The sequence below is a fragment of the Pipistrellus hanaki genome (assembly GCF_964339955.1).
Source record: "Pipistrellus hanaki genome assembly, chromosome: 19".
Classification (NCBI taxonomy): domain Eukaryota; kingdom Metazoa; phylum Chordata; class Mammalia; order Chiroptera; family Vespertilionidae; genus Pipistrellus; species Pipistrellus hanaki.
The window spans coordinates 3,280,202-3,302,217 of record NC_140521.1 but is presented as its reverse complement, the minus strand read 5'-3'; the positions used below and the strand labels follow the sequence as shown (position 1 = coordinate 3,302,217).

Sequence of the window (22,016 nt, the reverse complement as noted above, 5' to 3'; positions counted from 1 at the left end):
TTACCAGAATCAAACCCAGGACCCTTTAGTCCACAGGCTAATGCTCTATCCACTGAGCAAAACTAGTCAGGGCCGTAACCTATAGCCTTAAACACTATTATGAATTGTTATCACAGACTAGAGACTGAGGAGACATGACGACTCAATGCAATGTGCTGTCCTGGGTCGCAGAACACTAGTAGAGAAACTAGTGAGCAGCCACTGGCCTGTGTACACTTAACAGTAATGTACCAACATTAATCTTAGATGTGACAAGTGTACCATGAACGTGTAAACATTAGAGGGAGCTGAGTGAGGGTATTCAGGAACTCCCTATAAGTACTGCCTTTGCAATTTTTCAGTAAGTTAAAAATTATCTCAAAGTTTTTTAAAATTGATATATGGAGATTACATATGATTAAAAATACAGAGGTAAATACCAGAGCCTAAGACCTGGAATTGAAGATAGGGGGCGGGGAGAGGAGGCAAAGACCTCTGTGCATTATGATCGACAGATTGTAACCAAAGAACTAGGGACCAAAACATCATTCATTCATTCATTCATTCACTTTAAAATTTATTGATTTCAGAGAGAAGGGGAGGAGAGCTAGAAGCATCAATGATGAGAAAAAAATCATTGATTGGCTGCCTCCTGCACACCCTGGACCTGGGATTAAGCCCACAGCCTGGCACGTGCCCTGACCGGGAGTCAAACCATGACCTGGTTCCTGGCTCAATGCTCAACCACTAAGCACACCAGCTGGGCTTATCAGCATTATTTCTGTAGCAAGTAGTCAAAACGGAACTAAACTAGTTTAAGCAACATACGACTGCTCCTCATAATTGATAATAAAAGCTCTATTATTTTACATAACCAAGCAGTTCAAGAAGTTCGCATTGCTTCAGCTATAGCTGGGCCCGGGGGAAATCCCAAATGATCGTTCTCCAAGATGCTGTCCGCTCACTTTGCCATCTCTTGGCTGCTTTCGTGCAGGCTTAATTCTCAGGCGGGGCCTCTCCATGTGGTCTCCAGCTTTAGGCTTACATTCCACCCGTTTAGCCAACTTGGGGGAAAAGAACTCTGTTCAATATTCTTGGGAAAGTCCAGGGGTTGGTTCTCATTGGGCTGGTGTGGATAAAAGGGGTCTTTTGGATTAATTTGTGAAGTTAGGAAAGGGCAAGCTGGGAAGAACACAATGGAGAGACTAGAAGCTACGAAATCGAGAACATGGATGGCAGCTCTAAAAAGGAAGGAAGCTGGGCTGAGAGACCACCAGGAAGGGCCTGTAGTCTGGGACGTGTCCCGGGAAGGCAAGGTCAATGCCGGCTGAGGAGGAAAAGCCACGCCCCTTCTGCTAGTCCGTCCAACCAGGCCACAAAGGGTTCAGTTAAGTAGCTCCAAGGGGCTGGATTGTCCCGGGCTTCTCACTAGTTTTAAAACCCTCTCTCCTTAAGGCCAAAGGATTCTTTTGTTCAGCCTTCTCCTCCAAGGAAGAAAAACTCTCTTCGGGAGGGTGACAGGGACAGCTCTGCCATCCCTACCTAGGAAACCAAGCCTCCTCCCAGCCTTCACCAGCTGTCTGCAACCTTGTCCCGGCCACCGGTTACCGGAGACCAGCTTTTGTGCTGAGTCAGTTTGGCTGCCTTCCAGCCAAGAGCGCAGTGGAGACTGCAATGCAGAGGCCATTAAAGGAACTATTTTTAGGCCCCGTTTCAATCTTATTCAGCACAGGCGGTGAGATGCAAGGCCTGAAGGTGGCCGGACCAAGGGGATGCTGGCAGGGAGAGTCCCAGGCAAGTAGGTCAGAGGAAAGACAAGATCTCGTTCTGTGGAGAGGAAGAAGCAACCAGAGGCTCATGCCGCTGTCCAAGGTGAGGAAGACAGAAGAGGGGGAGCTGCTCCCAGAGAAAGGGGTCCTTCTGCATTATTTGAGTAGTCATACACACACACACACACACACACACACACACAAAAAAAAAAAAAAAAAAAAAAAAAAAAAAAGAGGGAAGAAAGAACAGTAACTTCCAACAAGAGACTAGTCAATGTGCACCTGGGAGCTCGTTAAAAATACCCTTCCTCAAGCCCATCTTGGGCCACAACAGCTTTTATACCAGAGGTCCACTTACCCAAGGATAATCAGTACAGGTTTACTTACAGTGAATACATATGCATTGGGACCAAACTTCAAAGAATGTTGTGGGAGAAAAAACACATCTGATTGGAACTATCACATAAATAAAATTTACATATATTCAAAGTTGCTAAAAGTAAATCTTACAAAGTTCTTAACATACACACACACACACACACACACACACACACACACACACACGAGATCTCCTTGTCTTTCCTCTGACCTACACACACAAAACTTATTCTAGTGATCAATGTGCAATATACAAAAAACCAAGTTGTACGCCTTAAACTTAGACATTGTTATGTCAATTATATCTCAATAAAGCTAAAAGAAACTTACTTCATCTTATAGCTATTATAGTAAACGTCAGGCTATACTTGCAACTAGGTAATAATTCTTCTGTATTTTTTCATCTTTACATCTGACTTGTTAAAATGAATGAAGAAGGAACAGGGTACTGATTTGGAGGAGTATAACTTTTCAGATGAACCTGCCCGAGAACACTCGATGCCACCCTTCATTTCGTGCGACTTTAGCAGGATTACAAAGAGGCAATTTTGCAAACATTTTAGAAGGTGTTACCTCTCTCCCTAGGACTTCTCTTAATCCTTTGAGAGTCAAATCATTATTTCTGGAGGCACTCAGCCTGTCTTCATCAGGAAGATTCTCAGATGCCACCTGGCCTCCCTCAGCCAGTGCCTCACTGAGTGGTAGCTCTGCATGCGTCCCCAAAATCACTCATCTACTTCACCAAATCCTGCACGATTTACAATTATTCTTTGTGGTGTATCTGTCTCCTCTTTGCACTGCAATGTCAGACGTTCAGAGAATGTGGCCATGAGAGGCACCGCCACGACAGGCCCAGTGGAAAGAGGAGGGCAGGGGAAAGAGCTTTGGGTTTCCTGCTATGGTGATTTGATTTTCCCTGCCACCTCCTCATAGCACGGACTCGGGGTAATAAATACCTATCAAGCATGTCAAACTCCCAGCCCATTGGCCAAATGCCTCGTTTATTGGGATGGTGTTAGCCTTTGAGTTTGACATGCTTGACCTGGATAATGAGGACTGCCCAAAACAGAAACAAGTTAGGTGGGTTTGGCCACTCAGAAAGTCTATCCACAAATGCTCTTTCACACTGGGCTGTGGCTCCTACTGGCCCTTACAGATGGTAAAGCCTCCCACTCCTCCCAAAAGAGCCACCAGAGAAAGGCCACTTGGTCAGATGATACTTTAATTGGTTAAAAATATAAAACCTGTCTCTGGAGTACATTAGGAGCCACATGTGGAACAGAAGAGAAAGCGGAGGCACGGCACCGAGGGTCCAGGGCAAACAACAGGCCGAGCAGGTCAGCGATGGCTGAAGAATCCTTGAGGATGGTTATACTTAAACGGCTTCATCCTGCTGGGACCCCTGGAGAAACAGGAGAGGGGGGATCAGTTCATACTGATCATGGGGTCAGAGCTGGTTATTATCAGAGAGTACCACAAAGCAGGCCACGCGAGGTGACAGACACAGCGGGGAGGATACTGGGGACACGGTCCCCAGGCTGGGACTGGCTGCCTGGGAAGGGGAGGGGCTGATAAGGCACCTCCTAGACTGACAGGGACCAGGGGGCTGTGCTGATTAGAAAGAGATTCTAGCCCTTCCCCTTCCCAGACACAAACAGAAGGGACCTTGAGCAGTATGAGCCTGGGAGTGCTGGAATGGACTCCAACAACATGAGCTAGGGGACAAAAGTGACAGAGAGGACCCCAAAGCGAAAATAGAAGTATCTAGAAGTGCTAGGAAGCAGGCATCCTGGAAACTTTACATAAATGAGAGAGAATTTTTCGTGAGCTAGACAGTAATATTTCCACTCCAGCCTGTAGGAAACAGACTCTGGGCTGAGCTGAACTGACTCTTCGAGGTGAGGAGCAAAGGAGAGACCTGTCCTTGTGCTGGTCTTCCTTCATGGCTGGTTCCTGCTGGCCAGCCCCGCTGCCTACAGCTATGGTTCTCAAAGACGTGAGCGCCTTAGGAGAGCACAGCAGGCCTGGGGGAGGTGCGTGCAGATGAGAAGGCTCATTTGGGTGGCACAGAGAGTATAAAGGAAAATTCAGCCAAGTCCTCTTGGCTCATGGTTCGGTGCTGCTCACTCAGGGGCGGTCCCCCTTCGGAGGGTGTTCGTGAAGAACAATTGGACCAGGCTGGTGAGAGCGGCTGCGGGAAGTTTCAGGAAGGAGGCAGCAAGCTCTCCCCAGGAAACTCGGCAGCAGGATTCCAAATTCCTCTGTGAACAGAGATCAGTGCACCTGGGAACGGGCACGCCCTCTATGCCAGGCCCTGATCTCTGCCCCCAGTCCCCGCGAGAGGCGGGACGGGAGTCCCTGGCACTCGGAGCCAGGCCTCACCGGAAGAGCCGCAGACACATCTTCTCCTGGGGGAACTCCTTGGGCCCCTCCACGCTGTCGTCGTGGATCTCGGTCTCCAGGTAGACGTCCAGCAGCACGCACAGGCGCTGCAGCTGGTTGGTCAGGAGCTGATGGCCGGGCCGGGGGCCACACAGCTCCTTGTAGCACACGTTGACCTCGCCCTCCATGGCCTGCAGAGTGGGAAGTCGGGAAACTCAGCACGGCTTTCAGACCTGGGTCTGCTGGCTCCGCAGAACAGCAGCTGGGCCTCTGCAGGAGCTAGTGCACACCACATCAAGCCGGACTGGATTACCCTAAACCGCCCTCTCTCCTCAAAACAGGGGGTCTCCTGATTTTGACCCGTAGCTTTCCCTGCCTTGCACACCCACAGCCAAGAGGACGGAGGTGTGGAGAGAAGGAATCTCACGCTGAGATCCACGTCAGAAGGTGTTAGGGTTAAAAGCATGCTCCACAGTCTTAAGGCCACCGCGGAACCAAGCCTTCAGGCATAATAATAATTACAGCTGCAATTATCTCATGCTCATCTCATTCCAGCAATCCTATGCTTCTGAGTTAGTTCGCATTTGCACAGAAGCCCAAGACAACCACCTTTCAGGGCAGGTATTTATATTTTCCCTAATTTGTAAATGGGGTGAGTCCTGTGGACCTCAAACTAGGTAGCTGGTTGAGATGGGCCCAGGTTCCTTCCTCCGTCACAGCAGGCAGCCTGTCCTCTAAGTCCTGGCAGCCCCTCTGTCCTAGGAATGATGCCGGTGTCCCAGCCCTGAGTTCCCCAGAAGGACTCTTCTGCTCCTCTGGACACCCCAGCAGGGCCTTACCCGAATATTGTCATCGTTGCTGTTGGTTTTCTCCCCTTTCCAGTTCAGACAGAGCTGGAAAATGGGTGGGATGGAGGAGTAGCCGGGGTTCAGCACCACAGCTGCCTGGAGTTTGGCTGGGAAGGGAAAGAGGAAAAATCAGTTGTGACCCAGACTGCCAGCCACGCACTGTCCCCATCGGACCCCTAAGGCTAGCGCCGATGTCCCATATTAATCCGAGCGCTCCAGAGCACATTCTGGCACTAAACTGGCTTTTGTGTTGGTTCTGGAATCTCCCAAGTGGAACTGCCAGGTTGTAGAACGTGACGTCTGTGACTCTGGTGCCTCTAAGGAGGCAGAGGGGTGTAGACTCCCCAGAGTTGAGTCCACACTGGATTTGCCTGATTTCTATTTGTTCCTTTGACAGAGTTTGTTTTGACGTTTATTTGCCAGCAAGTTAAAGATTTTCACATGTAAAGGCGGACTGTTTTTTCAATATTGTGCATTAGCTGTTACACCAAAGTTATTCTCTTTATTCTGTTCATTTACTTTTAGATATTTTGTTATGTAAACACTTGTTAACAGCCAACATTTTAAAAAAATATATTTTATTAATTTTTACAGAGGAAGGGAGAGGGCTAGGGAGTTAGAAACATCAATGAGAGAATCATTGATCAGCTGCCTCCTGCACATCCCCTACTTTATCTCATTTAATCCTCATGACAAGGCATATCCCCTTGACCAGATAAAGTACTCACCTAACGGTGGCTGTCACATTCATTACTATTTGCTAAGTCCTGCAGCAGGATTCCAGATCTTTCACTTTCTCTGGACAATTTCCAGAAATGTCTTATTCTCAGCACTCCCATTGCCTAGAGCCACGGTTATGAGCAAAACCATTACCTGTGCCCCTTTCCACGAGTGCCATGTAGTAGAGGTTGGTGTCCCCAGCCAGTCCTGCCTCCACGATTTCTTTGGTGAAATGCAGATCCTAGAAGTCACCACGGACAAGGAATGAACGGCTGGCCCCTTTAAAACCTCCTGCCCGCCTACGGTCCCCAGGACAGCAATGATGACCCGTCACTCCTCTACCTACCACGTAATCCTCATGGGCAATCGTCACCCACTTCACCAGGCGAGAGACAACCTTGGCAGGGAAGAGGTAGTGGCAGTCGCTAGTAACTGGTACAATGCCATGTTCTAAAAGAGAGCAAGACAGGTGGTATCACAGGTAGAAACCAGGTGCCACAGCTAGGTAAACCAGGTGCCCGGCATCCTCTGGAGGGCTCAGATGGCCCTGCCAGACGTCTAGTTCACCTGGCACTCGGTAGGTGCCCAGGTCAACATGTGCCAGGAATGCAGGCACCCCAACGTGACTTCCCCCAGGGCTACGTGCTGGCGGCCAGACCCAGCACCAGCATTCACGGTGCTTTATCCTTAATGCAAATGACAGCACAAGAGCCCCCAGCAGCCAAACCAATGCCAGTGCCGCTGCAGCAGGGATGGTTAATTAGATCGAGTCGCCGAGAGGGCTGTTTCCGTAGCTGACCTTGACGGAGGGAAAGACTGTGTTCTGTGTCAGCTCCTCTAGGGGAGAAAGGCCGGAGAACTGTTCCAGCGTGAACTCCTGCTGGCATTCCAATAAGCAAATGTGCCAACACAGTAAACGCTGCCCAGGACGACAATCATCCAACCTTGACACAAACAAATGCAGCGATGCTGATGGGGACAGAGGCCCGGCGGACAAGCAATGCTGTCCTGGAGACCAGAGAAGTAGGCTCTCCCGATGGTCCTGAAACCCAGTGTCCTTCCTGACAGCCCTCTTGTACCAGAAAGACCTTAACCCTCACAATCCTGCAAGTGCCTTGTACGTAGTAAGCCCTTACAAGTATTTCCTGAATAAATGAATGAATGAATGAATGAAAAGAAGTCCCGTATGGCCACCACCATGGTTAATGGCTCAGCAGAATCACCTGGGAGCTTATGAAAAAGAGGGGCTTAGCCTTACCCTGGAGGGTGTTAGCTCAGTGGGCCTCAGAGAGGGATGAGGAGTGGATCCCTATACAGTTGTATTCAAAGAAGCTGAAGGTGGCCGAAACCGGTTTGGATAGAAAAAAAGAAGCTGAAGGTGGGCTCCATGAACCATGAGCCGGACTCCCACTAAATGTGTGTACAATGCACACCAGTCAGACATCCGCTAACATAGAGTGAGCTTCCTCTAACCAACTTGTGCCCCCAGAAGGCTCTGGGCCTCTGCGAGCCGAAACAGCCCTGATGACCCTGGGATGGCCTGCAGCTCTCTCTAGTGGCCCTGCCACAGCTCAGCAAGAGCCCGGAATCCAGCCTCTTTAGTTGGCTGTCAGGATTCCAGACATCGGAATGAAGAGCTGGGCTGTTTTTGTCCCTGTGTTGAGTGAATGGCTCTCAAGCCACAGCGCCAACACCAGCTTACCCAGGGAGGCGAACTGTTTGTGGAGGGCCAGGCGGGACTGCACTCTGGTCTTCAGCAGTTTCATGGTGGTCTCCATGTGGCTGGAGCTCAGCGAGTGATCAGCAATCACCGTATGCTGTGGACGACAGCAAGAGGCACACCTGAGCGCTCCTCCCTTCCCCTAGGCACCGCCTCTCTCCAGGCCCTGCCTGCCTGTGGCGGCCGAGCTCACCCATGCCGAGGTGGCACCTCACGGGAGAGGCAGGGTTTACCTGCTGTGACAGGCCAGATGCCGAGGCCCAGCAGGAGCGACACAAGCTGCTGGGTTCTCAGGAGGCTGTGGCCAGCGCCTGAGAAAAGGAAAGCTTCCGCTAAGGTGCCAGATGCCCTGGGTTCTGCTCACACTTCATGTTTGGCCTCTTTGTACACAAGACCAAGGGGCAGCAGAGCCTCCAGTTGTGCCGCACCCAGAGCAAGGACCCGAGTGACTTTGAGCTAGAGGGTTCTAGACTCAGGGAGAAGGCAAAGGTGCCCAAACACTTGGAGGCCTTGGACATTTTAGTGTCCTGAGTGGAGGGAGGACAGATCGTAACCTTAAGGGAAGTGTGAAGCCCCCAAAAGCCAGCGAAGCCTTTCTGGAGTCTGTAGGGGTAGATGGGGGTAGAGCTCTCCAGCTAAGGAGACGGGATCAGTGTACACACCTGGGGCTGCTCTTTAGGGAAGTGGAGGCCACCCAGCTTCTGGACCCACAAGTAGGGGTGTCCTAAATCAAGTACGTAGTCTCTCAAAGTCAGGATGCTGCATAAAAGAACAAAAACGATCTGGTAAGTCCTTTCTGCAGTGGTCCCAGGATATAGTTTTCCTCCCAATCACCCCAAACAGGCGGGTCCTGCAGGCTCAGCCATGCCTACAGCCAGGCTACCAGCCTCTTGACGTCAGCGGTTCCCTATAGTAAATTTCATCTCTCCCATGTTCACTTTTCTCTTTTCTCCTGACAATCCTCAACTAATAAGCAAATCTCAATAAAGTCAGTGCACATGATGATTCTACTTACTAGTTCACCAATTTATAAAGTAATAGAGGCCTGGTGCATGAATTTGTGCACCAGTGGGATCCCTCAGCCTGGCCTGCAGGAACGGGCCGGAACTGGCTCTCTGACATCCCGAGGGGTCCCAGATTGCAAGAGAGTGCAGGCCAGGCCGAGGGACCCCACTAGTGCACAATTGGGGCCAGGTAGGGATACGGGAGGTTGGCCAGCCAGAGAGGGACCACAGGAGGGCTCCAGGGCGTGTCGGGCCCATCTTGTTCAATCCCGATCTGCCGGACCCCAGCAGTAAGCTAACCTATCAGTTGGAGCATCTGCCTCTTGGTGGTTAGTGCACATCATAGTGATTGTCAACCAGTCAACTGTCTGCCTCCTGGTGATCATAGCGAGTGGTTGAACAGCCTTAGCATATCATTAGCATATTATGCTTTGACTGGTTGAATAGACGCCCAGATGATAGGAGACTTAGCATATTAGATTTTTGTTATATAGGATTTTAAAATGTTCTTAATCTTCAGAGAATTAAAATGTCCAACACTTTTATTATAACACGTGGTCCTATCGTGTTCGCCACCCACCCATCCATGACCTCCAATTGCCACATAAGCAGAAAAGATCATGTGTTCCCTTCTCTCAGTGAGCATTCTCTCCTGCCCCACGTCTCCCTACCCCGAGAGGCTGCTGGCCCTACCAGGTCTCCTGCATTAACTTGAGTCACAACTCAGAAGCAGAGAGGCTGAGAGAGGAGGAAATACTGCTGACTCACCCAACTTTATCAAACTGGTACTGATTGGCTGGATTCGGAGTTTTCTTTCCATGATCCCCAGGATACAAACAGCTCAGCACTGAGTCAGGAGACAGCAAGTCGCTGGAAGGGGAAAAGACTGCAGTGAGAATGCGGTCCAACACCTTGTCTTGAGGCAGACTTGGACATTTGGGGGTGGTAATGCCACTTCCCATTGATGAGCAATGCCACCATTTAATGAATGTTTCCTGTGAGTCAGACGCTTTATACACCTGAGTTTATAAATTACATGGGGAAGGAGTAACCCATAAAACTGTACTGTAGTGATGCAATCACCAAAATCTAATTCTGGAGGAAAACTACTGAGAAAACATCTCAACAAAAGATGGCAGAGACATTCAGATGAAAAGGTGCCTGAGAGAAGCTTTAACCAATTACACATATGGACCATATAGAGATCCTGAGTCAAACCCAAACTGTAAAAAACAAACAAAAACAACTAACTTAGTCCTAGCCAGTTTGGTTCAATGGATAGAGCGTTGGCCTGCGGACTAAAGGATTCCAGGTTCGATTCCAGTCAAGGGCATGTTTGCGGGCACATACCCAGTAGGGAGTGTGCAGGAGGCAGCTGATCGATGTTTCTAACTCTCTATCCCTCTCCCTTCCTCTCTGTAAAAAAATCAATGATATAATTTAAAAAAAAACTAACCCTGTACTTGAGCCAAAAACTCTGGACTGGGAGTCTGGAGCCCTAGACCCAGGACTTGCACGAGCACACGCGTCCTGGACCTCAGTTTATCCATCTGTACAGTAAGGGGATGAGCTAGACAAAACCTGAAGGCTCATCTTCTTCAAAAACCCCGCAGGACCCTCCACAGTCCTCCTCCCACTGCCCAGGTAAGAACAATCTGGGATTGAGCTGAGCTGTAAAGTGAAAATCCCAGCACCTTGCTATAGGAAAAGAAAATCCGTCCACCTGATAATGTGCCAAATCTCATTTTCATTTTCATGCTCTTTCAACACTAACTGTAAAAGCTGTTACTCTGCCCCACCCACTCGCTGTGCAATCTGCCGCGGTCACTTCTGTCATCTGCTGTGTGGGAGGACATCCCTAAGTCAACGCGGTGAGTGCTTTCTGAACACCAGTGATGCGCCAGGACTTCAAGGCCAAGGGGACATGACGACAGAATTCAAAGTAGGCACGAACCTCTCAGAGCCAGAGGAGAGAGAAACTGCGAGCAGCCCAGCACCCCGGCTCTCGACACAGCCCCCTCCCTAGCCCGCCTCCGCCACGCCTGCTCGTACCCTGCGCTGATGGGGGTGATGAGCTCCGTGGCAGTGGTCACTCTGGCCTTGACCGTCATGATGTTGAGGTTCATGAGATAGTAGAAAGTCAGGTGAAGCACACTGTCATCTGGACGGGGAGGGAGGGAGAGGAATGCATGAGTGAGACGGGAGAGCAGAGTCATTAGTTTTACAGGAAGGGATGTCAGTGAGGCTTTAAGATATTTTACTATAAAACAACAACTCAATGGCAACTTAATGTTGAGGCGGGAAAAGCAGAGCGTCTACAAATTCTTTGTTACTTCTCCCCCCAAAAGCTGGATCTCCATTTCCCTCCCCTGGAGTGTGGGTTGGACTTATAGGCCCTGCTTCTGACAATACAGTATGAAAAGGGAGTGACCCAGTGGTCGCCAAGTGGATCCGGGTTTACATCACCAGGAATAAGACACAATGATACCATGCACCCCTGACAACGAAGATCATCAGAGAAATATGAAATTAGAATCTGTTCTTGGGCACAGAGGCCCCCTGCTTGCTGGGCCTGTGCACCTACAGCTGGCTGAGCTCCCACGTGCTATGGGACCCCCAGAACAAGGGGAGCCAGACCTTTGCACTTGAGGTCCAGCATGACGGACAGCGGGTGCCTCTTCAGCATCTCCTTGCGTTTGTCATCCAGCTGAACGCCCAGTGTGGGTCGCCGGCGTTTCTGGGCAGAGGGGAGAGTGGACGTGATGAGCACTGGTCGGACAAAACCTCTCCCTTCCTCTCGCCGCCGGCCAGGCCTCAGCACTGCTGCCCGGGACCTGATGCTTCAGCTGTGCGGCGGCCAGGCTCCCAGCAGCCCTTTCCTCCAGACCTTTCTCCTGCTTCTGGGAAGGATGGCACCTGCCAACTAGCAGGCCCCAGGGCAGCTGCTGGCACGCCCACAAGAGGAATCGGCTCTCACCGTGGTCTGCTCCTCCTCAGCATCCGAGTCGCTCTCGTCATCTGCAGACACAGAGAGAAGTGTGCAGAGTGGAGGGGGCTCCCCATGCTCCCTAACGCGCCTCAATCCAGGGCGGAAAGGGGCCCAGATTCTCTGTCGTTTATAAAATTTTTTTTAAGATAAATTGCTGCTTCATATTCAGTATAGAAAACATGATGACACAAGAAAACAAAGAAACAGAATTGACCTGTAATCACATCAACCATATTTTAGAGTTTTTTACATGTTTTTTAATGTTCTCCTATGTAGTGGTGGTAGTAGCAATAATAGTAATAAAGTAACAATAACAGCAGCTCACATAATCTGAGTGGTTGCCATGTGCCAAGGATGATGCTAAGGGCTTTTGCATGCATAACCTTGTTTCATTCACACAATTCCACATGAGGTATCACTATCCTGTTTGGACAGGTGACTAAACTGAGCTGAGGAAGGTTAAAGAGCTTCCCGGAACCAGTGAGCTGGTGAGTGCAGGGCTGAAATCCACAGGCAGGGCTTTCCCTGTCTCCCCATGAACATAAAGTCAAGCACCTTCTTAAACAAACCCAGTACAGCTGACTGCCAGAGGACCAGCACTGCCCCCAGGTGGTGACTCGGTGTCCCCGGAGCCGCTACAGAAGACCTGGGGGAGGATCCTGGCCAGCACATTACCTTGCGATTCCTCGTGCGGTTTAAACAGGGCCTTGGCCTCCTCCACGCTGCCTTCGATCGCCACGGACAACGTCTTATCTGGGAGCGAGAAGAAGCTTTGTGTGACAGCCGCTGAGGGCAGGTGCTCAGCTACACAGGCAGGCCAGCTCTGGGACTGCATCTCTTCTGCCTTTGTCACAGCCCCTTACTGACTGGTGTGGGAGGACAAAAGCCCTTTCTCCAGATGAAGAGAAGCAGGTAGGACACTCAAAGCATTTTTTTTGCGTCATTTACCGAGAACAAAGAACCCAAAGTGTAGATTCCTGGACAAGTATGACCTGGGTCTGGTGGTGAGCACCTCCGGTTTCAGGCTCAGATCAAGGCGCAGAAATCCCAGCCTCGGGCCTAAGGCTGCTCGGTACTCTCCTGCCAAATGCCTTGAAGGTTCTCGTGCAGGAACTTGTCACTGTCACATCCCAGAAATAATGGCTTTCACCCAACCAAGTGCTCATTCTCTGTTCCCCATCACACCAAGCACCCGCTGGCACTGGGGCATTTCACTGGGAGGCAGGAGGACAGTGGGCAGAAACGTGGACCCTGCAATCCAGTCCTAGACCTCAATCAACCTCAGTTCTATTCAAGACCAGATCTATTCAACTTGAGCTTGGCATCTCAAGAACCATGCACCAAACCCAACATCTTCCTGAGTGACACCTGGGCCTGTCTTTGTACAGCCCCGTGGGTCTAGAGCTGAGAGATCAGACAGACCAGCTCCCCTCCTGCTCCATTCAAAAGAGTACACCGATTACAGACAGCCACAGAAGCCTGCAACGATCTGTCCAATCGTACTGAGGAGGGATGGCAAACCTCCTCCGAGGGGCAAGCCACGGGGATAATATTCCCACGCAGCCGACCACTACTCTCTCTGACAACCCTGAATGACCCCTCACACCTTACCCCGCATAAGCTGGTAGCCCCCATCGACCACTGGCAAACTTTTGAGTAATTTAGTCCTGAAAATGGACAGTGAAATGAGAATGGAAACAGGTCGGGGTTTAAACGGAAAAGGAAATTACTCACCCTGCCTAGGGGGCTGGGAGGATTTCATATGAGCTGATGATGGAAACAGGAGGATAGAAAACAGGGAGGGAGGACAACGGGGAGGGGGAGGACCAGAAGGACCCAGAAGACAGAAGAAGAGAGACAGTGATGTGGTGGTGCCTACAGCCGGGAGGAGGCATGCCCTGGTGGGGTGGGAAGAAAGCTTTAGGTGCTGGTGAAAGCGGCAGGAGAGCAAGAGGCAGGGTCTCCAAAACGCCCCAAAACCCTGGAGGGGTAAAGGCTGCCTTGTAGCTTATGAGGACACAGCCCCTTATGAGGCGATTCACTAATGACATGCAGCCTGTCTGGGGCGTGGAAAAGCCCAGGAGAGCCGGCGGGACCTGTGTTCAGTCTCTGAAGCTGAGCAAGAGGTGCCGATCCGCCTGCCAAGCGTGCTTTGGGCTGCCTGGCACTGCACCCAGCAGGCAGCCAGCCAGGCTCATGGAAGGTTCAAAGCCATCCATTGTGAAATGCCCATCAGTTTAGTCTAGCCTCAGGCCAGCCAGTCCGAGCAGCCATGCTGGGTGGCGCACAGGGGAGGCGGCACTGGTCACCTGAGGGTGTCCGAGCAGGGTCTGAGCTGTCCTCAGCCGGCAGTGCTTCCGAATGACCCCATCAGCCACAGCTGCTGCTCCCACGGCCCCTCTCCGCACCAGGCCCCGTACTCACCGCAGGCCTGCCCGTACGCAGTGGCCTGGACAAACAGCACGTAGAGGGGAGGCGGCAGGTGTCTGGCCGTCTCGTACTGCTTGTGAGCCTGGTCAAAAGGCATGAACAGGTACTCCTGCACCGGGAGGGAAGCCTGCGAGCGAGGATGAGGAGGAGGAGCAATTAGAACTTTCTGCCGGTGCCGAAGGAATTTCCCTAAGCCAGTACAATCACTCTACAAACCTAAATATATGAGAATTTCCCTAAGCCAGTACAGTCACTCTACAAACCTAAATATGTGCGAGGCGTATTTTTTAACAGGAAAAACTAAGTACCGCCCACACGCTTAGTTTCCATTTTTGCTCTGCCCCGTTATCCCATTATAAGGTGTAACTGGGCATATTTCTGTTAACAATCCTAATTCTATGCCTAGTGTGGAAGGGAGGAAATGCAGACTTGCCAAACCCCAGAAAAGGGAATTTATAATTTCTCTAGGGTCCTTTTGCCAAGTTCCTTCCTATCACCCATTTATCCTGCTTCATAAAACTATAAGGGCTTAGACCAAATCTGCTTCACAAAGCAAACAGAATCAGGTCACCTATATAGACAGACAGTACAATTTACAGGTAAAGTGGGGACTTCCCATTCTAGGGTATCTATTGGCTTTCAAATATGAGTCACGTTCTTTTCACAGTATGTAGATCTACAAAAGATCTTCCCCTGAGGTGTAATTGGGGGGATCTAACACATATCCACAAAAGCACACGTAGGCACACGTAGGCACCTATAGACTTCGGGAGCTGGTGAAGACCATGCAGGGGGTAAACTAAAGAGTTTGCAAAAGTGGGCCTGTTCGGTGTGGCTCAGTTGGTTGGGCATCAAAGGTGGCCAGTTTAATTTCTTTCAGGGGGTGCAGGAGGCAGCTGATCAATGTTTCTCTCACATTGATGTTTTTCTCTCTCTCCCTCTTCCTCTCTATGTAAAAATCAATTAAAAATCTTTTTTAAAAAAAAAAGGTGTTTTACTGGGATAAGGCTTTGGGATAACGTTGGCTAGTGTTGCTCAGTGGTTGGAGTGTTGGTCTATATACCAAGGGTCCTGGGTTTGATTCCAGGTCAGGGCACGTAGCTGGGTTAGATCCCTGGCCCCAGTCGGAAAGCATATGGGAGGCAACCAATCGATGTATCTCTTTCACATTGATGCTTCTCTCCCTCTCTCTCCTCTTCCCCCCCACTCGCTCTAAAAACCCATGGAAAAGATATCCTCAGGTGAGGATAAACACACAAAAAGAAAGCACCCCAGTAAAATTGTGTATATATCCCTGAATCCACCTGGCTAGCTTTTCTTCTACCCAGGACCATCCTGGAACTGTTCTCTAACTCAGGGGAGGGTGACACACCCGGCCAAACCCAGAGGGAGACGTGGCTGCTGATGGCGCGGTCGGCGGGGTCTCACTGGGTCTTCAGGGGAGGGAGGCAGAGACGGGTGGGGTGAGGGTTTGGGGAAAGCCCTTACCTGCATGATGCTGTTCAGGCGAGGCTGGAGGCTGCTCAGGTATTCCTTCTTCACTTCAATCTCCTTCAGAATCTTCTCCTTGTTGGAGAGGGACTCTCGGTACTTCTCCGCCAACCTGGTGGGAAGGGACAGAGCCCTGTCCCTAGATGTTCTCCAGAGATATCCTGACATCCCTGCTCACTGTCAGAATCCATCTGATAAAAGCAGCGGGGATGAACTGATGTTCACCTAGCACGTACTATACGCCTGGCACTTTGAAGAACTCTTTATAATATGGTGACCAAACGTCCCGATTCTTAACAATTTGTCCCGCGGTGTTTTAAAAAAGTCCCGGGACGAGGGACAAATGGTTAAAAATCGGGACTGTCCCGCCAAAAGCAGGACGTCCGGTCACCTTATCTTAGAGACTATTCTGCTGGTTGCACAGAGCTTTGCTGTCTGATTGTGAATCATAACAAAGTACTATCCCCGTGGTGAAAGGGCCGTGTCTGCCCAGGTTAACAAGGTCAGGGGAGAGGAAAGCCACCTTTTCCGCTGCTCCAGCTCCCAATCCAGGCGTGCAAGGGTTTGCTGGTGAGGGTCCCCCATGGTGATTTCAGCCTTGCTGATGTCTGGAGGGGCCTCTTCGTAAAACTCCTCCACACTGACCAGATCGATCTCTTCATGCTTTGACCTGCAGACAGAAACAGATGTCAAGCTGCTGTTCTAGGAACCCAAACTGCGGCTTCAGCAGGCCCCCCGTTCCTCCCCGTGTACACCCACTTAGCCCAGGTCTCCAGCTACGCAGGGCCACGCCTCACTCCAGGGCCACTGGCTCTCCGCTGCATTTTGGGTCTGTCAGTTGTCATCTGAGCCATTGCATGCATTCTTACACCTGGTGCAAGTTTATTTCCTCCACGTACCCTTCCCCTGGGTTCCTCCAATAAAAATACCTTTTTAAACTGTACAAAGTCAAAATCGGGAAAGTGGCAATGGTACGATGCTATTAACTCAGATACAGACCTGACATTAGTATTTAAGTATTACTGTCATGAATTTGTGGAGCAGATAGAGTCCTCAAAAATTATCATCAGCGTTGGTGGTATAGTGGTGAGCATAGCTGCCTTCCAAAAATTATCATCAGCCGAAACTGGTTTGGCTCAGTGGATAGAGCGTCAGCCTGTGGACTGAAAGGTCCCAGGTTCGATTCCGGTCAAGGGCATGTACCTTGGTTGCGGGCACATCCCCAGTACGGGGTGTGCAAGAGGCAGCTGATCGATGATTCTCTCTCATCGATGTTTCTAACTCTCTATCCCTCTCTCTTCCTCTCTGTAAAAAATCAATAAAATATATATTTTTTTTAAAAAAGAATGGATTTACTTGAGTTGTAATCATTATTGGCTATGATTAAAGATATTTAAAAAAAAAATCATCATTAATAAAATTACACTAGACCCAATGTCTAATGTGCCCACTCACCCCAAGTTTATCACAAAGAACACCTTCGGTTGGTAAAGATGGGTTTGACCAAGCAAGAACATGCACCCTTCTCTTCTCCTCCTTCCTCCCTTCTCATCTCTCATGGTGGGTTTGCCAAGAGGGGTTATTAAATTTTAAAAAGAACACTGCCAAACTCTCGTTTGTTCACACGAAGGCAGCTAAACAGCAAGAAATTCCGGTTCCAATTAATCTGCAAAAATGAACTGCTGGACCTTTAATGGCAAAAACCGGGCCAAAAGGTTAAAAAGAAAAGCCTGGAGGTGAGCTGCTCAGAAATCAAACCGCTAATGGATGCAAAGGCCCCGACTAGGGAGAGACGACTGCTCTGACCAGGTGCAGAGCTCAAAACTCAAAACCAGGGGTCTTCAAACTACGGCCCGCGGGCCACATGCAGCCCCCAGGGGAGTCTGATCCTGCCCGCCAGGTTTTTTGGGCAGTGAGCGCAGCCAAGGTGTTACAGTAGGAATTAGTAGTTCATATAGTCCGGCCTTCCAGCTCTCTGAGGGACCGTGATCTGGCCCCCACTTTAAAAAGTTTGAGGACCCCTGCTCAAAACGGTCAGGCAGGCTCTGGAGTTTTTTTGTGCAGCTGAAGCAACTGCCTCCAATCTTCCCACTCAAAGTCATCTGTTCACCTTTCTCCCAGGTCCTACGGTCTCCACAATCATCTGATTTCTTTTTTCTTTTTCTTTCTTTTTTTTTTTTTTTTAATATATTTTATTGATTTTTCACAGAGAGGAAGAGAGAGGGATAGAGAGTTAGAAACATCGAAGAGAGAGAATCATCGATCAGCTGCCTCTTGCACACCCCCTACTGGGGATGTGCCCGCAACCAAGGTACATGCCCCTGACCGGAATCGAACCCGGGACCTTTCAGTCTGCAGGCCGACACTCTATCCACTGAGCCAAATCGGTCATCTGATTTCTCTTTAAAGAGACTAGCTCACACATAGCTGTGCAGGAAAACGCAGTTACCACAGACCATCTTGCCGAAGCCCTGTTCTCCAAAACTCACTTGAACTCCAGACATTTGGTGATCTCCTTCTGCAGGTGCATCACCTCATACAGCAGGTTCTGGAGCTGCAGGTGATAGGCGTCGACTTTCTGCTTGGCCTGAAAGGAGGTCAAGGTCAGAGGTGAGTGGGGTAAGTCGGGGTGGGGCGGGGCAGAGCATAGAGGCAGCAAACTCAGAAAAAGGGGTACAGGGCATTGAGAAGGGGATGGGAAGGAGGGAGGAAAAGGAGGGTTCAACTTCTCAACTCCTACCTCATGGGTCTGATCTCGTCCTTTCTTCAGCCTGATGTGGGCTAATCGGTTAAGCTTCTTCAGAGTCATGAAATGAACACAGCTCAGGATCCTGCGGTCTTCAATCTCAACTGCCTGCGGGCAAAGACAAACTGGTAAACACCGCAAGAATGGGCACTGGCTCGCTTCCTTCAGCTCCAAAATAAGGCAGAACCATGAGAAGAGTCAGAGAGAAAGGAAAGAACTGACTGCACAAGGGAAGGGCTTAAGGTTTTCAGGGAAAATGCCATTTCTGCTTGGACCAAAGTTAACAGGAACGGAATATGGAGCAAGTGCAGCCAATGCATGAAAACATCTGGCCTTCCACATCGCACACAAGAGATCCAAACTTGCCATACAATTTTATCTCTATAAATAGCGTGACAGAATAATTTAAATGAACATAGCAGAATTATAGCTGTAGAATTTGACTCTCTTTAAGAGGTCAGATATAATAACTTTAACAATATTGCCCAGTGTAAGCACATGAGATTCCTGGCAAAATATGGGTTGTTTTGTTTTGAACTTATCCATCTCGTTTGTGGTCACACTGTTTAGCTTCTCTGCCCAAAAGCCTGGTTTATTCATTTAGTACTAAAAATTTTATTTTTGGTCTCTCCGATTTCCTTGTACATATCCACCCTTATAACAGGAAGGGTATTTACATGTCATTTCTCAACACGGAGCAATTCTTAGCACTTAACACACATTACTTGGATAAATTATCAAGTTATAGTTATGGAAAAAATTCATTATCCTGTCCTTTCATTACCATCATTTGTGAGCGGGTGACGATGGGAAGTTCCAATGAATTAACAGGCAGGTCCCTAGAGCGCCCAGGCCCCAACGACCCATTCAGGCTAGGACAGGAGGCCAAGGTCAGGATGGGCTCTCGCTGGTAAGGGCGACACAGGTGCATCCTGCCGACCCACCAGGTTCCTATCTGCCTCTTCCGCTCCTTACCGCATCCTTGCCTCCCCTGCTCTTCAGGTCCTGGATCTCGGCCATGAGCCTCTGTAGCTCCTGGCAGGTGTACTTGTACAGCTCGTAGTCTCTCCCGGGGTCCCGCAGGTCCACCTCAGCCTCCTCACTGTAGTACTTGCCTTCCTGTGGAGGCACGGATACCGGCCTTGAGCAGGGAGCAAAAGTCTCCCCGTCGGGACCAGAGACACGGGCTGAGATCAATAACAATGGAACCCCAAAGCCGGTCTCTAAAGGATCTGGTCCTCAAATCAAATATTTATTTTTTTAAATATTTATTTATTTATTTAGTGTGTTTTTTTAAATTATTTTCTGTGTACATCTTACTGTTTTTCTTCTTTTCAAAATGGAAAATAGCTGAAACCGGTTTGGCTCAGTGGATAGAGCGTCGGTCTGTGGACTAAAAGGTCCCAGGTTCGATTCCGGTCAAGGGCATGTACATTGGTTGCGGGCACATCCCTGGTAGGGGGTGTGCAGGAGGCAGCTGGTCAATGTTCCTCTCTCATTGATATTTCTAGCTCTCTATCCCTCTCCCTTCCTCTCTGTTAAAAAAATCAATATATTAAAAAATAAAAAACAAAAAACTAAAATGGAAAATAATTCCTCTCTTCTGATTATAAAGTAATGCATGCTTAGTGACAGATCCAGAACACAGTGCGGAGTACCGAAAACAAAATGAAAAACGTGGGGTGACGGTAAGAGATCAACCAAAGGACTTGCATGCATGTATATAAGCACAGCCAGTGGTCACACAAGTAGGGGGGCGAGGGCATGTGCTGGGGGGTGGGAGCGGCCGGGGAGGGATCAATGAGAGAAAAAGGAAACACAAGTAATATTTTCAAAAATAAAGAATTAGAAAACAAACAAACAAAAAAGGCTCCTTGGTTCTTGGGATGCTGCAGCTCCAACTGACGGGGATGCTCCGGCTTTGTAGAGCCAAGTGCATTCTGGGCCCCTTATTAAACAGAGGCTACCCGAAGGTTGTCCCTGTGACCCGCAGCTGCAAACCCACAGCCAGTGCCCGGCAACAAGCTGCAACTTCTCAGCAGCCCGGCAGCCTGGCGAGTCTGACCTGCTCGGGGTCAGAACGGTTCCGCTTCCCTTCCGCTGGAGCCCCATCGCTTCGGATCACTTTGGGCTTCCGTTTCTTGCTCGACTCTGATGACATGGTCGTGTGGTGAGGTCAGGAAGAAGCGGTGGAGACCTGTGAAGAGGAGAGAGCGTTTGAGATTTCCCTGTGGTCAGAAAACTTAAGTCTAACGAGCAGCTGTGGTCATTGACACCCTCGGTAACTCAAGAGAAAAGTGGCCCTTAAGCCCAGGTGGGGTAGTTCTGTTGGTGGAGCGTCATCCCGAACACCAAAAGGCTGTGGGTTCGATTCCTGGTCAACGCACATATGTAGGTTGTGGGCTCGGTCCCTTGTCAGTGTGTGTATGGGAGGCAACGGATGAATGTTTCTCTCCCTCTTTCCCTCTCTCTCCCTTCCTCTCTCTAAGCATATTCCCGGTGAGGATTTAAAAGAAAAAAAGACAACCCTCCAAAGCTGCAATTAAATCCTCTGTAAAAGGGGGGTGAGGGGTCACCCCTCAGCCTGTCCAAAATGAGCTCATCTTCCTCCCCTCCGCCTCCTCTAAGGGCACCACCACCACATCACTGACCGCACCCCACAGCCCGGCCGATGGCACCTCCCTGGTACTGCCGCCCCATCACTGGGAGCGGGTCCTTGATCTAAAGTGCTTTATGGGTAATGTTCTCATTTGCTCTTTATACACACCTTCCGGATAAGAACAAGCACCATTTTATAGATGAGAACTCGGAGGAGGAGACATCGGGGAATGACCTGCCCCAGCTGACACAGCTAGGATGTCCCATCAGTGCCCTTAACCACATTATTGTGCCTCCTCCACTTGCACCATCTCATCTGGGGATGCTAACATTTAAGAGAGCAGAGCCTAGCCCCGGCCAGTATGGCTCAATGGGTAGAGTGTCAGCCTGCGGACTGAAGGGTCCCGGGTTCCGTTCCCGGTCAGGGCACATGCCCAGGTTGCAGGCTGGATCCCCAGTGTAGGGGGAGGGAGGTGGTGCAGGAGGCAGCCGATCGATGATTCCCTCTCATCATTGATGTTTCTCTCTCTCTCCCTTCCTCTCTGAAATCAATAAAAATATATTTTAAAAAAGAGCAGAGCCTATTAATACATTTCATCGAGCTCCCAGATCACACAGCAGCCTCCCTCAGCTCTCTCTCCTGTCACCACAGCCCCCTGAGGTGGGCAGCACCCCCTCCCGTAGCCCAACAAATCAGTCACCAACCATCATCCATGGAGTCAGGGAAGCCCTGAGCTGGAGTCTGAGTCCCGGGACAAGTCACCGCCCTTTTCTCTGGGCCTGTGTCCCCCCTCACAGACCCAACGAGAAAAAGGTCCCTACCTCAGGGGTGGCTGTGGCCGTGAACACGGGATGCCCTCCTCGGGGGGAGGCGATGCAGACGACGGGGAGCGGGGCCTCGGGTGGTACATGCGTGACCTTCAAGGATGGTGGACACCCGAGGAGGAAGCGCCTCTCTCTCC

At 50.0% G+C, this 22,016-nt stretch overlaps 1 protein-coding gene across 2 annotated transcripts; it reads right to left on the bottom strand.

The window, feature by feature from the left end:
• Positions 1-3,331: 3,331 nt before the first annotated feature.
• On the bottom strand, positions 3,332-22,016 carry THOC5 (THO complex subunit 5). 2 transcript variants are annotated; one of them, XM_084867513.1, is made up of 21 exons: positions 21,877-22,016; positions 20,522-20,653; positions 19,432-19,575; positions 18,451-18,564; positions 18,200-18,297; positions 16,234-16,380; positions 15,708-15,822; positions 14,214-14,346; positions 13,524-13,556; positions 12,465-12,542; positions 11,778-11,818; positions 11,438-11,537; positions 10,853-10,961; positions 9,569-9,670; positions 8,459-8,555; positions 7,779-7,893; positions 6,423-6,526; positions 6,230-6,317; positions 5,348-5,463; positions 4,509-4,699; positions 3,332-3,528 (listed from the first exon to the last, which is right to left on the bottom strand). In XM_084867513.1, the coding sequence occupies exons 2-21, from the start codon at positions 20,615-20,617 to the stop codon at positions 3,465-3,467; spliced, it is 2,085 nt and encodes a 694-aa protein (XP_084723639.1). In that variant the 5' UTR covers positions 20,618-20,653; positions 21,877-22,016; the 3' UTR covers positions 3,332-3,464. The 2 variants fall into 2 exon arrangements, with proteins under 2 accessions (XP_084723639.1, XP_084723640.1); XM_084867514.1 differs by lacking the exon at positions 13,524-13,556.